This window comes from Pleurodeles waltl, chromosome 10, assembly GCF_031143425.1.
Source record: "Pleurodeles waltl isolate 20211129_DDA chromosome 10, aPleWal1.hap1.20221129, whole genome shotgun sequence".
NCBI lineage: Eukaryota > Metazoa > Chordata > Amphibia > Caudata > Salamandridae > Pleurodeles > Pleurodeles waltl.
In genome coordinates this window covers 161,144,642-161,159,678 of record NC_090449.1, presented here as the reverse complement: position 1 = coordinate 161,159,678, position 15,037 = coordinate 161,144,642, and the positions used below count along the sequence as shown (strand labels likewise).

Here is a 15,037-nt window from a genome sequence, read left to right as displayed (position 1 = left end):
AGATTGAGCTGAGATTGAGTTGTGTGTCTTGAGGCAGGCGCACCGACTCACAGGCCTGGGAGTGATGTGTCTATCTTGCAACAAGCGGTTGGTCTCAGTCTGAGTTATGCATCTTGCAGCAGGAAGTTCGAATTTTGTTGAGTTGCGCATCCTATATGAGGGGGCGGGCCGAAGCTGAGTTGTGTGTCTTGCAGCAGGTGGTTGGGCTGACGTGTGTCTTACGGCAGGATGCACAGGTTTACGGAGCTGGGATCGATGTGGGTGTCTTTCAGCAGGAGCTTGGGCTGATGTTGAGTTGGGTATCTTGCAGCCGGAATTGGGCAGAGTTTGAGTGGTGTGTTTTTCCATTGGAAGCAGGGGTGAACTTGAGTTTTGTGTCTTGTTGCAGGGGCAGAGTTTACAGAGCTGGGATTAATGTATGCATCTTGAAGCATGTGGCTCGGCTGAGGTTGAGCTGTGTGTCTTGCAGCAGGTGGTTATGCTGAAGTTTGTCTTGCTGCAAGATGCACAGGAATTGTACAGAGCTGGGATTTTGAGCGCATCTTTCAGCAGGAGGTTGGATTGAAGTTGGCTTGTGTGTTTTGCTGTAGGGGCACTGGCTCACATAGGATTAACGTGTGCATGTGCAGCAGCAGGTTGAACTTAGCCGGAGATTTGACGGAGGTTAAGTTGTGAGTCTTGCAGAAAACTTGGCTGGGGTTGAACTGTGTGTCTTGCAACAGAGACACCGACTCACAGAGCTGGAATTGATGTGTCTCTCTTGCAGCTGGAGCTTCGGCTGAGATTGAGTTGTGTGTCTTGCAGCATTAGGCTGGGTGACGTTTAGTTGGGTGTGTTGCACTGAGGGTGAGATGTGTGTCTTGCAACAGGGAAACAAACTCACAAAGTTGGAATTGATGTGTCTACCTTGGAACCGTAGTTTGGCTGATGTTGAGTTGTGTGTCTTGCAGCAAGTAGAAGGCTGGGTGACAAATTGTGTCTTGCAGCTGGGCTGGGGTTGACTTGTGTCCTGCAACAAAGGCACCAACTCACTGAGCTGGGAATGAGGTGTCTGGTCTGTCTTGCAGCCAGGGGCGTGGCTTCGTTGGGGGGAGGGGTGTTACATACTCCTAGTAAATGTATATTGTGATAAATAGTTGGGTGCAGGTGCTTTCAGTCAGTTATAGTGAGGTGCCTGCTGGATTTCACCAGGAATTTCACACACAAACAAAAACGCGCGCACACACTCTCCCTCGCTCTGTTTGGGAAGACTTCAACAATGTTAGATATTTCACACAATGATGTGCTTTCTCTAACTTACTGTCCCTACCATTCCTGAATCTTCTCCATTTCATCTGCCCCTTAAGCCCCTTTTGTGGCCCAGCTTGTCGCACAAGTATTTCAACATTATGTTCCAGCGGGATAGTTGGGACTTCTGAAGGTCCGCCCCCCACCCCCTACCCCCATCTCCCCAAGTCTTACTGACAAAGCTACGCTCCTGCTTGGGCCCGGTGTTGGGTTGAGGTAGGTTGAGCTGTGTGTCGTCCAACAAGGCACCAACTCACTGACGAGTCTGCCTTGCAGTCGGAGTTTGGGCTGAGGCTGAGTTGTGTGTCTTGCAGCAAGAGGCTGTGACATTAAATTGTGTGTCTTGCAGCCCGGCGTTAGGCTGAGGTTGAGCTGTGAGTTTTGCAGCAGCAGGCTGGGTGACGTTAAGTTGTGTGTCTTACAGCCCGGTGTTGGGCCGAGGTTGAGTTGTGTGTCTTGCAACAGAGGCACCAACTCACAGAGCTGGGACTTATGTGTCTATCTTGCAGTCTGAGGTTGAGTTGTGTGTCTTACTGCAGGAGCCTGGGTGACGTTAAGTTGTGTGTTGCAGTCCGGTGTTCGGCTGCCGTTGAGTTGTGTGTCTTACAGCAGGCGCCTGGGTGACGTTGAGTTGTGTGTCTTGCAACTGAGGCACAAACTCACATAATGTGTCCATCTCGCATCCGGGGGTTGCGCTGAGGTTAAGCTGTGCGTCTTACAGCAGGGGCTGGCCTCAAGCTGAGTTGTGTGTCTCGCTGCAGCGGGCTGGCTCACACAACAAAGATCAACGCCTGCTTCTCGGAGCAGACGGCTGTGTTTGCACGGGTCACAGCCCTGTGCCTTGCTGGCTGCTTCTGGGGGCTGGGCTTGGCGTGGCTCCGGGGGCGTGTCTGTGCCGCGCGTGTAATGACTGAGATCAGGGAATTTCGTGTCCTGTCTGCCGAGAAACGGAATGGTCTTCGCCTCGTGACGAGGAGGCTGCAGGTGTGGCTAGGAGGAGCCGCTCGCCTCTCTCTCTTGATCCCTTCTGCCCGCCCTCTCCACTTCTTGCTGTTACCTGCCTGCTCCGGCCACAGCCGTCTGGAAGCAGCTGGCGGGCGCGGGGCACAGCGCCGCTGCGGGGCACAGAGGAGGGGGCTCCCGCTGTAGGTGCCCGACCCAGCGCTCCACGGGGACCACCACCCACAGTAGTGAGCCAGCACGTGTTCAGCACCAGTGGAAACTGGAGAACTGGTCTGTATAGGAAGCCGGCGAGATCGTATCACCTACAGCACGTAACGGATGGGCAACTGGGAATAGATCTGCTCCAAAAATAAGAATCACTTCGATTTCCGGTAGGAATCGATCAACTGAAGAGGGGAACCTGTGGTCGCAGGAGTGCTGCTCAATTTATAGGGGCAGGAGGTAGGTTGGCTATTGGAATTACCTCCGACAGGAAGTGATCAGCCACCCCGCCAGAAATATCGACCCGCACAGCTGCAGGCAGCTATCTCACCCACCGACGAGCGGAAGTGAATTGCCCTTGGCCGCATGGAGGTGCCCTGACCTGAGGAATCAGAAACGAGTCACACACAGCTTCAGGGAACTAACTAAAACTTCCGTGGGCACAACCAGGGTCTTCCTAACTCAGCAACACACTGAAAAGTCACATCTTTGTAGAGCAGAGGCAGAAAAAGGCAGAGAGCGTCTCTTGGTTTTATCTTTTCCATTTAGTAATTGGCACGTCTCTTACCTGATCTGACCTTCTCAGAAGGACTTCTTTGGAGGTTTGTCCACATGGAATGTTAGTTCTCCGGGATTAGAAGTGATCTGATTGTTGTTGAGTAACCCTGGTACTATATGGAAACAGTTCTGGAATTATTAGTATAATCTGAGCTCAGAAATTTGCCACAATAAATGCGCAGGAGTTGCAAACAAAAACAGACTTTGAAAAACAATGCCCTAGAAGTCCACTGGAAGAGGAAGCTGGAGGTTCTAGACTACCAGAACAACACCTTGCCTCTTGGAATTCCTTAGTATTTTGGCCGTAACAAGTGAGACGCAATGGCTCTCTCTCAGGTCCAGTGTCTGGATAACAACAATGTGAACTGGAGGTCCAGCGAGTCAAAGCCAGAGTTCTACTACAGTGAGGAGCAAAGGCTGGCGCTGGAGGCCTTGGTGTCCAAGGGAGAGGACGCTTTCCATGAAGTCCTCAAGAAGGAAAACATCAGGGACTTCCTTTCGGAGGTGGAGCTGAAGAAGATCCTGGACCGGGTCGAGCCCTTTGATCCCGGGTCGAGTGGGCCCAAGGTGGAGGAGGGCAGTAGGGGAACTGACAGTAGTTGGGATGGGGAGGATGGTGAAGGACAGATGTCTCTGCAGTACTGGCCGCAGAGGTCAGATCACTCTATCCCGGAACTGGATATGGGGTGGCCAGAGACGGTGGCATACCGAGGTGTGACCAGGGCCACTGTGTACATGCAGCCGCCAATGGATGGACAAGCGCATATCAAGGAGGTAGTCAGGAAGATGGTCACCAGTGCTCAGAAGGTGAGATGGTTTATCTTAACTAATATTAATGCAAGGTTTTTTCTAGCCACAGTGATGAGTGTGCTGTTTGAGCAACACATATATAATGACCTAGTTATATGACTCCACACAACAGATTAGTTATGGTTCATCAACCCTTTTTCCTACTCCTAATTCAGTATTATCCTTGTTCAGAGTTGTTCTTACACCAAAGAGGCATCTGGACGTAGCCTGCCACCCGCCATGGTGACACTCTTTTGCAACAAATAGTTGCATTAATGTACAAATAACTTTATACGTGCATCTAAAGGCCTGTTTCTTCCATTAGAACTACCCTTTTACCCAGTTGCTGTCATACAAATTGGAAGTCTCAGATTGCAAACACCTCGTTACCCAGAGACATTTTGTCATGATTTGGGGGTATTCATTCTGCGTTAGACCGGAGGAACGCCGGCTGAGCCTTATCAGGCTCCCTTCCCAGTGTGGAGGCCTGAGCATCAATGGTAAAATGCTTGGCAGGAGCAAGGGTACAAAAAACTCCTAAAACCCTTCAGTTGAAAGGAGCTGGATTACCGTCGGAGAGTCCTGGATCCAAAGATTCAGGGCCGAGCCAAGGGGACATAATTACTGATTAAAAAGATCACATTTAGAGAAGTTGGCAGAAAGTGAGAAGATAAGCAATGTTGCATGGATACTTCGCAGCATTCTCCCAATCTTTCAGTCACTGCCACCTCATCCTCTCCATCATAGGCCTGTCTCGTGACGTAGGAGGTACTGAGTCACATACTTTAGGACAGTATGTCCCGGAATGCGCTGCCCGAGTTTATCTGCAATTCTGGGTACCATGCTGATCACAGAGGGATTACGCACACCCCACAAGGGCAGAAAGAGTAAACTTCGACCCCATGACACTTAGATTTTGGATCTCTTTGCCTCAAATTTTTGGGTTGGATTGATCTAATGTTAATGAATGCCCTGTTGGACCACCCACTACTGTTGGAAAGCTCTGAAAGATGCCCTGAAATACACCCCTGCCTTCGGTAGTGGAGCTCCAAACTCCATTCTGGGCAAAGTATTTTGCAGCTAATCTGTTTTATTGTTAGTCGAGTCAGTGTGTCTGCCTCACAGCTTGGCTGCTCGGATTTCGCCGATAGCTCTCTTCCCATACTATTACCATAGCCATGTTCAGTTTTTTTTATTTTGCTTCCTCTACCACTCGTGCAAGGCTTCAAAGCCCTACTTCTATATACCCTAGAACTAGTTACATGAATAATCCATATAATTTATCTCTGCGCATCATGAAGCAATTGAAAGTGAATATTTCTGGGTGATCCACAAAGCCAACTGGGTTTCGGAACTTATTCAGATATGAAAACATGGAGGTCAAGTCGGTTGAACCAGTTTACTTTGGGAGGGTGTCATGAATCACCGTTTAGACATCAACCAATTGGCACTCCAGGTGTTCCCAAAATAATTTGTTTCAACATACTCTACCCAAATGATTACTTAGGACACATTTGAAATACCCTTTGGGGCCAAACGGATGCTAGAGAGTTCTACACTGAGATACCTTAATGTGGCTGTAAGAGACACCAATTCAGCTAACATGAGTGATCCTCATCAGACCCTGTAAGATGTACACTCGGAGGTAGTCAAATAAACTATTTCAATGGAGAGACAACACATTTAACATCCAAGTTATTTAGTAACGCTCCTCTACCACTCTAGTTTGTTAACCTGTCATTAGATATGGCCCTCATTTTCACAGGCACATTTCCAGTACTAACTCAAACAATTGACTTGTGCCAGAAAGGGCACCAAGTTTGAACTGTTTTGAAAACAGCTGCCAGCTTAACCATGTAAGCTCCTCCCCAGTGCTGCAAGGATGCACCTGCTGGGGGCTGGGGGTGAACTGATGAAGCAAGACCCTGATTTGGTTGACATCCCTGAGAAAGCCTTCATAGGATCTATCCTGACCACTTGGGCACCCCACATACCATACTTGTTACAGTTCTCTTAAATAATTGCCTGATGAGAGGATGAATCGTTGCTATTCGTGTAAAAAATAAAATGGCCAGAAAAAAATTAAAAACCCAACCTCACGCCTGCCAACACTATGGAACGATTAAAATAAACAACTGTTTTTATGTTCCGGAACAAACCATAGCTCTCCATGGCTTATACACATCAGCTATGGGTGACCATGTTTTCATCACACTGTTGATGAGATTCTGATAGCCACAACGTTCATATTCCATTAGTTGCACAGTACATTCTGTCTACCTGGTACATGTTTTGGTCTGCCTAGAAGAGAAGGGGGGGGGGGTGAGTTGGTGGTGAGGCCTCAAAGGTTCTTCAAAGGATTGTGGGCGTGGGAAGAGATTGAGAAGGGCCAGGGGTTCGTCTACAGCATACCGGGTCAACCAAGTTCTAGTGGCATGGTGCCTGTCACCAGTCAATAGCTTCAGCAACCCCAGTGTGTAGGGTGACACGAACTGGCGCATGGCCGAAACCTGAATGGGGCTTTTGAACAGGCGCTTGTCAATGTCTGGGAGCACTTAGGACCCATAAAGAGATTTTATGGTGATGATCTAGGCACAGATATCTAGAAAGACCCAGAGAGTAATTTGAAGCTATAATGTTGCTGCATGTTTTTCCGCGCATATTTACTTTTGATTCCCACCAGCCTTTTGGTGGCAGAAATATTCACAATGTTTCTGGGAACTAATGCGGTATCACTGCACTAATGTGAATATGCACAAGTACTGACACCACACATTTTTGCCGCTACTTCAATAGTCTAAATGCGCATGTATCAGGGCTCACGAGGCGCTACACCAGGTGGATCAATGGGCGGGCTAGATCGGTCTCAGGCATTATTTGTTTTGAATTAGTTCTGTTATTATAACCTATATTTGTTCTTATAACCTATATTTATACCACTTTTGCACTCATTGCGTGGACCCAGTAAAAGGCATTACTGCTTACAACATGTATGATTCTTTCTGTGCCAGACCACCTTTTGGGAGACTTGAAATAAATGTGAAATGTGAAAAATGTTCTCTGCCGAGGGGTGAATAAATGTCTTATATGAGCCACCACACGACTTCCAAACCGTTAAGGCGCCCACAATGTTCGGAATTTGAATGATCTCCTTGTGCAACAGCATTTTTGCGAGGTCTTTGGCGAGTTCAGGCGGCACACCGGTAAACTCTTCATCGGCTGACGTGCAGGCTGCGGAGGCGGGACCGGAAGTGCTGGCAGAGACCACCACGCATCAATCAGCAAGGCCCAAACTGCAGTGAACTTAACTGCCAGCCCGGCTGAGCTGGACGGGCATGTGGGAAGCGAGGAAACCCTGGCAGGCTGGGAGCCATGTTAGGTAACCGGGTGACTGCATTCACCAGGGACACGGAGCCCTAGCCTAGAAGCATCACAGAAACCTCAATACATTCTGGAAATTGTAGTCCTGGCTTATCTCCAGTGGATCGATTGCACTATATTTCCAGATTACATTGGTGTAAGATGTCCTCCGTGGCATGGGGCCACCTGTGAGCTTCGGGCGTTTTTTTAGAGCCGAAGGGCCGGATAACTGCTTTGAGCTGCAGTCAATACTCTTATTTGCATTACTGCTGAGAAATATGTTTCTGATTAGGAAGCCAGACACTTAAATAATTGGACATCATTTGTTTCTCTACAAACATGTACTTAATACTTCTTGTATTTAGCCAATATTTTTGGGGAAATGTGTTAAAAATAGATCTTAACCGGGCCATTGCTTCTTCTACAGGAATGCTTTGATAACTTGCAGGAGACGTGGGTTCAAATCCCGCAGCTGCCATTCAGTCTTGGGAAAAATGGGATGACCGTTGGCGGGTAATGTAAAAAGACATTAGGCGCTGCACTGCTGAGCCGCAAGACTGACCGCAGGAAGCGCTATATAAAAACAAACTGTGGGTGTGTTGCAAGATTCCAATGAAGGCTTCACATAAGTGTAGGTTGCCTCTGCGGTTCACTGGAGAGAGGCAGCCTGGAGCAGCCAAGGATGGCGAAATCATAAATACTGACACGGCTGTTGTCCTGGGATGGCCTCTAGTTTCCGATGCCCTCTTTTGCAGATCAGGGAAACTATGTAGGGCATCTACGAAAAATCAATCGAGCCCTAAGTACTGGGGGCTAATTAGCAGTAACCAGGGGCAACAGCTGTCAATGCTGGCTAGATAACTCTTAGATTTTTGTTTCTGCAAATGGAGACAGAACTGCTGGGTTAAAAAATATAGAGTATTTTTATTAAAACTGCTATGCAAGTTTCAGCTGCTTGTGCTCCCAGATCTCCAAAAGTGCAAAAAGGCCAGTATTTTTCTTTGAGAAAGATGGCAGGCAACCCTGCCTACCATGTCTTTGTAGTTTCTACCCCTGGCCTTTCAGCATCATACAAGAAGCATCGGGGGATACAAATGGGCCAACCCTGTGATGCTATAATTCGTCTAAGTGTGTGAATGTATCTTGTGGTGAATGACACCTGATCGAAGCCCAGGATGAGGCAAACAGTCCTGCCAACCTTGACTAGAGTTCACCTTGTGCGAGGGAGTGTGGTCTGGAGGGGTTGGGACTTTGAGCCCAGTTATGGTCTTCCAGACACAACGGGCATTGAGGAGGAGGAGGCCTAGAAGACAGTGCTAGGCTTTGAGTACCGCGAGGCCTCAACAGGCCCTCACACCCTTCTCCAAAACTACATATGAAAGTTTCCGGCGATGTCCCGGGGAGTTTGCAAACATCTTAATAGACATCAGCATTGGAGAGATCTAGAATTGTGTGACACATGGTGGCACCGTGAGACTCGAAGGGTCTGCATACAATAGATATTCCACGGACACCTTAGTGCGATGCACTGATATACAGGTAGGGCGACCAGATGTCTCCATGGGACATTACTTTATTCATTCCTGGACTTTCCTTTTACGTTACATTGTTATCACCTGTATTTGTCCAAATCGCTCAATTAAAATGAACCAAGACTATACAACTCCCAGAATGCAATGTAAAAGCTGAGTCTACGAACTGGAAAGTTGTGTCCCAGTGACACGGAGCCATCTAGTCACCCTTGATGCAGAACTGCATTTTACTTATCCTATGAGGAAACATGTGATTGGTCTTTTTATAGGTGGAAACCAAGAGTTCGCCATCAGAACGCTCCTCTGCCATGTAAAGTATCCGATTGTTCCTAAACTGTTCAGGTGATTAGAATGGGTTGCGATGCAAACAAGATAGAGGCGCTCACACGGAAACTTCAAAAGGCAGCCGCGGTCTTGCTGGATAAAAATCTCCCTCTCACCACAAGAATATTTGCCTGGTGTGCACCTCCGCGTCGGCTCCGGGCAGGTGCGCCTTCCTGTCGAGTTCACACCATTCTCGGGACATCAGGGCGGGGCGCGCGCGGGGAGGAGCTGTGACCCGGTGGTTAAGGCTGTCATGGCTAATCCCACAGTTTACAGGGCGGAATAAACATTAAACAAGCGATCATGCCACATGACATCATTATCCGCCTTTCCTTTATGCTCCATATCTTCCGCACCCTAACGGCACCTCCTCCTCTCTCGTTTCCGCAACAGCGCCTTGAAGCAGCCAAGGGACACATAAACGCACAAGAGCCTAATGGGATACGACAGTGGCTAAACATTGGGATAATGTACGCTTGAAATGTAAAGTAAAAACAGCAAATACAAGACAACATCACTTTATAGCTATCTAGATCATGGCTAAATGATTACTAACTCAGAGATAGAAATGCGAAGCTGAAAAAAATATACTGTCAATTTTAAGCAGTTTCATTGTCAAGTGTTTATTCTTGGCCCTTCCAGAATCTCAGAACACCAATAATGGCTGGTCGTTTCTCAGAGAAAAGGTTGGTACCCCATATAAAGGGCAATAATGTTCTTACTTAAAGGTGAATTTACACCCAAAAGGTCTCCAGTCCCTCATCGACATGACAGCCCCAAGTACTATTTTTTTTAAATAAAGGTATAAATCCCTGGTCTTCTGTCATATGCTCAGTAAAAAACTCAGATAGCCATGGTGTGCCAGTGAATACTGAAGCCGAGACAAAGGAGTTCTTGCCTCTAGCTATAGCGCTTAAAGTGGCCGTTCTGGAGCCACCCGTGCCCTATATCTGTCACCGTATCCAGATGCTCTGAAGGAGAGAGGCTTGCTCATGCCAAATCCTCCATTTGAAACACATGAACTGGAATTTCCACAGCGGAGTGCTATTGCATTCTGCAGGGTGATGCAAGGATATGTGGTACCCTAAATAAAATGACTCCCCCCTCCAAAATCCTTGGCAATGTCAATAGGACCATAATGTGTGCTCCTAGAGACAGTCTTTCCCTGCTTCCTGGTGCTTCCTTCCACATTTGCCTAGTGTAGCCAGGCCATTGCGCTGACCCTTGCAATGCATTACGCAAGCGACAGGGCAGCCAAATCTATCCTTAGAGCGCCCGAGAGAGCAGAATGTAGGCACATGATCATGAGTGGAGCAAGGGCCTAGATTGCTGGTTGCTGTGATCTATTGTGCTTGTTGCTGTAATCTGTTGTGCTTTGTTTGAGCCGTCGCTAGGAATCTCGTTTACTGACTGCACAGCTTGGGTACAACAATACGCATGTGTGTTTGTGTACTCTTGGCATAAAGACATTTTGGAAAGACCTTTGAGCTTCTGTCTGACGGCCTCTAAAGGATAGATACCCACCCACAACAGACACCTCCAAAGGCCCTAACCACACCTGCCCTCGCTTCTACCAGTTGCAGGTTTGCTTTGCAAAGCATCTGGTGGTCTCTGCGGTTGAGATTTGTAAAGAACTCCTGGCAAGTAAATTCAGACAGGGGAACCTTTGCTCCGTAGACAAAGTGGGCACAGTGAAAAGTATGTGAAAACTGGAGCTTAATTCTCATTCATTTTAAATTATTTTGCACCATTTGTGTTATGTAAATTCAGATGTGGAAGCAAAAATGTTGAATGTGACTCTCAATGTCTCAGCCTATCCAGTTACAGTAGTCCCAGCGGAGGAGAAGCGCACCATTTCATTGAGCGCTGCAATGTTAATGCTGCCAGAGTTTCTTTTTAGAACTCAACTTGCTACTTAGTCAATATATTTTGGGAAAAATGAGCTGTGATAGTTATCACTTTACCCAATTTTTAAACCAAAATTATTAGGGGTAGAGGAGGAAGTTTCTAACGCCTTACATCCCTTTGGGCCGGACTCGTTCAGGCGGAAGGGACAACACACAGCCGGTATTAAATGGGTTGTCCAGTGAATGATGTCACAGAACATCTCAATATCCAAGCAGATATAGGCACCCAGATGGATATTCTGGATTCTGTATTGCTGGTGATTGTTAGAGAAGTAGTACAGTGTAAAGAGAAGTGTATTTTTCCCTCTTCACTGGATGCCGCCTTAAAAGAATGTAGACTTACCGTGCAGCCCTTTTGGTGCTTGTGCCAGGGCAGTGCTGGTGGATCCTAAAACAGAAATGACAGCGAGGCCTGAACATATGTATGACCCCTGAGCTTGGCTCCTTTACTCTCCCTCGAAGTTACCTCATCACAACCCTGAAAGTGTTTATCTCCAAAAGATAGAGAAGGAATTTGCGGCCGACCTGCTTCGTATGTACACTCAGGGTGGATTCCCAGGTGAACTTTGCTCAGAAGCCACCTGGCAGAGTGAGGTTGGCAGAAAGGCAGATACTGCTGAAAAAACAACATTTATTATCTAAACAGAAGCGAGTTTCCTCCCAAAAAAACATTGCGGATGCTTCATAAAATTTGACTCTTCCAGAGGCAGAGAGATGCTATAATTAGTGCTGCAGGTGCAGTCCCACCGATACCCGGGCACCTGTCCCCAAAGTCTGGCTGTTTTCTAACACACGAATGGAGGCCAGGATGCATTCTCTTTGCATTGCATCAGGGCACGTGGCAACCATGATAAACCACTGGAGAGAAATGTAGTTGTTGGCATCTGATTTAGAGGGACTTGGAATTTGCTCTACCACTTGGGTAAGTGCGTAACTGACGTTGTGTTAAGCATAGTTGCCAACTGGAGACATCAAGTGTGGAAACAGAAGCCAGTCCTGGCTTTTTAGCGAACTACACTTAGGTTTCTGGGACTTTTGAGCTTATCCTTACAATGTTAGAATTGAAACTACAAGTCCCAGAATGCAATATTTCCTTCACTGAAAAACCAGTCCCAACTAAAAGATTTAGATATGACTTATGGCCACTTGACAACTGTGGTTGTTTATTTATAGAGAAGATTGCTTCCAGTAGTTTGCTGTGCTGTCTATGGTTAAAATACAAAACGCACAGGCAGGGGCGTAGCTTGGTTAGTAGAATTGGAGGGGCGAGCTTCAGATTTTTCAATAAATACGACAATCTGGGTATATGAGACAGTGGAAAGTGAGGTGAATGTGCTTTGGCAGGAGTAGTAAGGGAGAGAAAACCCAATAGTTTGTTAAATAACCGACATTTCCTAAGATATTCAAAGCAGAGCGGGAGGGAATGTGTGCGTCGGGCCTTGCACCCCTATATGACGGTTCATGTGGTGAAGCCGACAATGGATTGTGGAGTTGGAAGTTAAGATACGTTGGGCTGATGGGAGAGTTGCCTAGGGTGGTTGGGCAGGAGGTAGCACGCCACTGGTGCCCCGTGTTTGTTCGCGCATGCTTGTGATTAGTCCACATGCTTCACAACTGCCATTTTTAATGTTACCAGGTGACTCCATGTCATCAGAATTCCAGCGCTCCAGTCCTGGCCTTTTCCTTTGCAGATCATTGTTTCCATGTCTGGTAGCTGAACTGGATCAGCGGAAGGCACCTGAACTACAAATCCCTACTATTACCGTATTTATAGCACCCAATTTAACAACCTACCAGTGGGACGGACTAAGATTCAGCCTTGCCAGGATTGGAAACCATGAACTAGCGCCTGTAGTGAACTTCCGCTCAATGAGCTAGCCTCTAGTTCTCAGGGTCCTGAACATAGAGTCCTTCGGCCCAGATGTGCTGCAGTTACTTAAACAGTTTGCAACAACCTGAAACTGTTCTAGTCAAACCCAGACCTGTGGTATATCTGGACTTTTTCCATATATGTGATCTCCGACATTACCCAGGCGGCCTACGCTGCCGTTACCCTTTTTCATTTTTCGGCTTTTAAAACGGTTTCTTTGTGGCCTACCAGTGATACCTTTTAACACTTGGCGTATGGATTTCACATACTAATTAAAAAAACGCGCTTGAATGATTTATAAATGACATTTGAATTCTCTATACATTTAAATGCTCATCTGATTTATCTGCGACTTATAAAATGTGCTGTTTTTCTTCTAAAGTTAGAGGCTTTAAAATACGGCTATCATTGGAGAACGTTCAGCCTGCCTACCCAGCGTGCGTGGGTTTACTTCCTGTTTAGCCTTTGTTCTGCCACATAAACTCGCACTAACCGCACAGGCACAAAGCGGACGCAGACAAAACGAGAGCAGAACAACAAATTCCTGCATCCACCAAAAATGTGATGAGCGCTAGTAGAATTGGAGTTAAGGGACTTCGACGGCCGGTGTGTGATGTCTATAATTTTGTTAATTTCTTTAATTTTCTTCATGATAATGTAATGCTGTTATTAATTTGCTATGCCGCTATAAGTCAAGAAAACGAAAACGTACCTCATTCATATTCCAAGTAAGTTAATAACCCTAATATTAAATGACATGATAAATGAAACAGACTCTCATTTGAAAAACATGCGTACAAGTTAAAAAAAAATCAAAAATAAAGAATTATTGCACTCTGACTGGATGGCTCTTGCTGTATAGAAAAAGTGGACTGCACTAAAACGACGGGTATCTTGCCAGGGGCGTAGCTGGGTTAGTAAAATTGGGGGGTTGTGTCCTTCAGACTTTCCAGCAATCGTGCTAGCATATAATGTCAAAATACATTATACGCCATTATCCGTACATGAGAGGGATACCAGCGGCAGTGGGGAGGGAGACGAGTGCAGATTGGTAGGGGTACTAAGGCTGAGAAAGCACAATGTTTTGGGAAATACCTTACATTTTTGAAGACTTTCGAACAGGGAGGGAGAAAGTGTGTGTGCGTTTTTGCCTGTGGGTAAGTAAAATTCCTGTACGCAACTGAAAGCACCCGCATGCAAACATTTTCCGGGAAATATGCAACTATTTTCCAGAAAATATATTTATTGAGGGGAGAGGGGAGGGTGTAACACCCTAAACAGCCCCTAAAACTACAGCCCTGCTTTTTGCTATACACAGAGCCACCTCCTTCCTAAAGATGCCACCCGGTGAATGATGTCACAATAGATTTCAAAACTCCAGCTGACATCATCGAACAAGGAACATTCTAGAACGCCTATTGCTGGTGATAGTGATGCAGGACTGGGAAAAAGAGAATGACTTTTTCTCTACACTGGATAGCCTCTTAGGGATACATGGGGCTGGTAGAACAAGGCAGAGGTGCACGGTGGCACATGAACTAGACTCACTAGAAATTACATTTGCACCAGCCCTGATGTCCATGTTGTAACCTACTTTTCATCTCTCGACACACTCCTGTACAGTAAGGAGTATTTTGATTTGCCGATGTTTCCAAAGTTACTAAAATGCTTGTTGCTTTCAGTGCGGAGACAGTCCCCGGTCATTAAAAGGATTTAGGATAAGCAAGACGTGGTACAGTCCATAGAGGGTTAGAGAACCTTCCCAAAACCCTGACTGCACTCCCAGGCGCCCCCACCCTATCTATTCTGATTACAAGAACTCTGTCTGAGACAGTGTTTGGGAGAACTGAATTTTATAAGGAAACTAACTCCGAAAAGCAAACACCAACATGAAAATACTGACTTTGACAGAGAAATCTACTATGAGACATAGACCTTGAAGAAACTCAACTAATGCTGTGTGTGCTCTTGGCAAAATATCCCCAAAGGAGAAACCTCATAAGGCAGATTTTATTTGTAGATATATTCCGCTACTCCATCTAGAACTATTATAGTATAATCCTTTGAGGTGAGAGAGAGTGTGATTATTCCAAAAACAGCCCCCATGTTTGGCATTGGTAACATGGTCGGTGCACTACTTCTTCTGTGTATACAAAATGTGTGCACTTTGGCTACACCCTACTCCAGCTTCCCTGGAACCAGTTCAGCTGTTGCTCGGCGATGACACGTGAGGTATTTACAGGGCC

At 46.6% G+C, this 15,037-nt stretch overlaps 2 protein-coding genes across 4 annotated transcripts in view; one reads left to right on the top strand and one right to left on the bottom strand.

The window, feature by feature from the left end:
* The window catches only part of SLC5A10 (solute carrier family 5 member 10), a 546,087-nt gene that overhangs the window by 228,787 nt on the left and 302,263 nt on the right, over positions 1 to 15,037 (bottom strand). The window lies entirely within an intron of this gene.
* FAM83G (family with sequence similarity 83 member G) overlaps positions 2,216 to 15,037 on the top strand; it is a 117,478-nt gene continuing 104,656 nt past the window's right edge. The window contains exon 1 of the mRNA XM_069210110.1: positions 2,216 to 3,816. Within this exon, the coding sequence (XP_069066211.1) occupies positions 3,331 to 3,816 (486 nt within the window). The 5' untranslated portion in view covers positions 2,216 to 3,330. The remainder of the gene's footprint in view (positions 3,817 to 15,037) is intronic.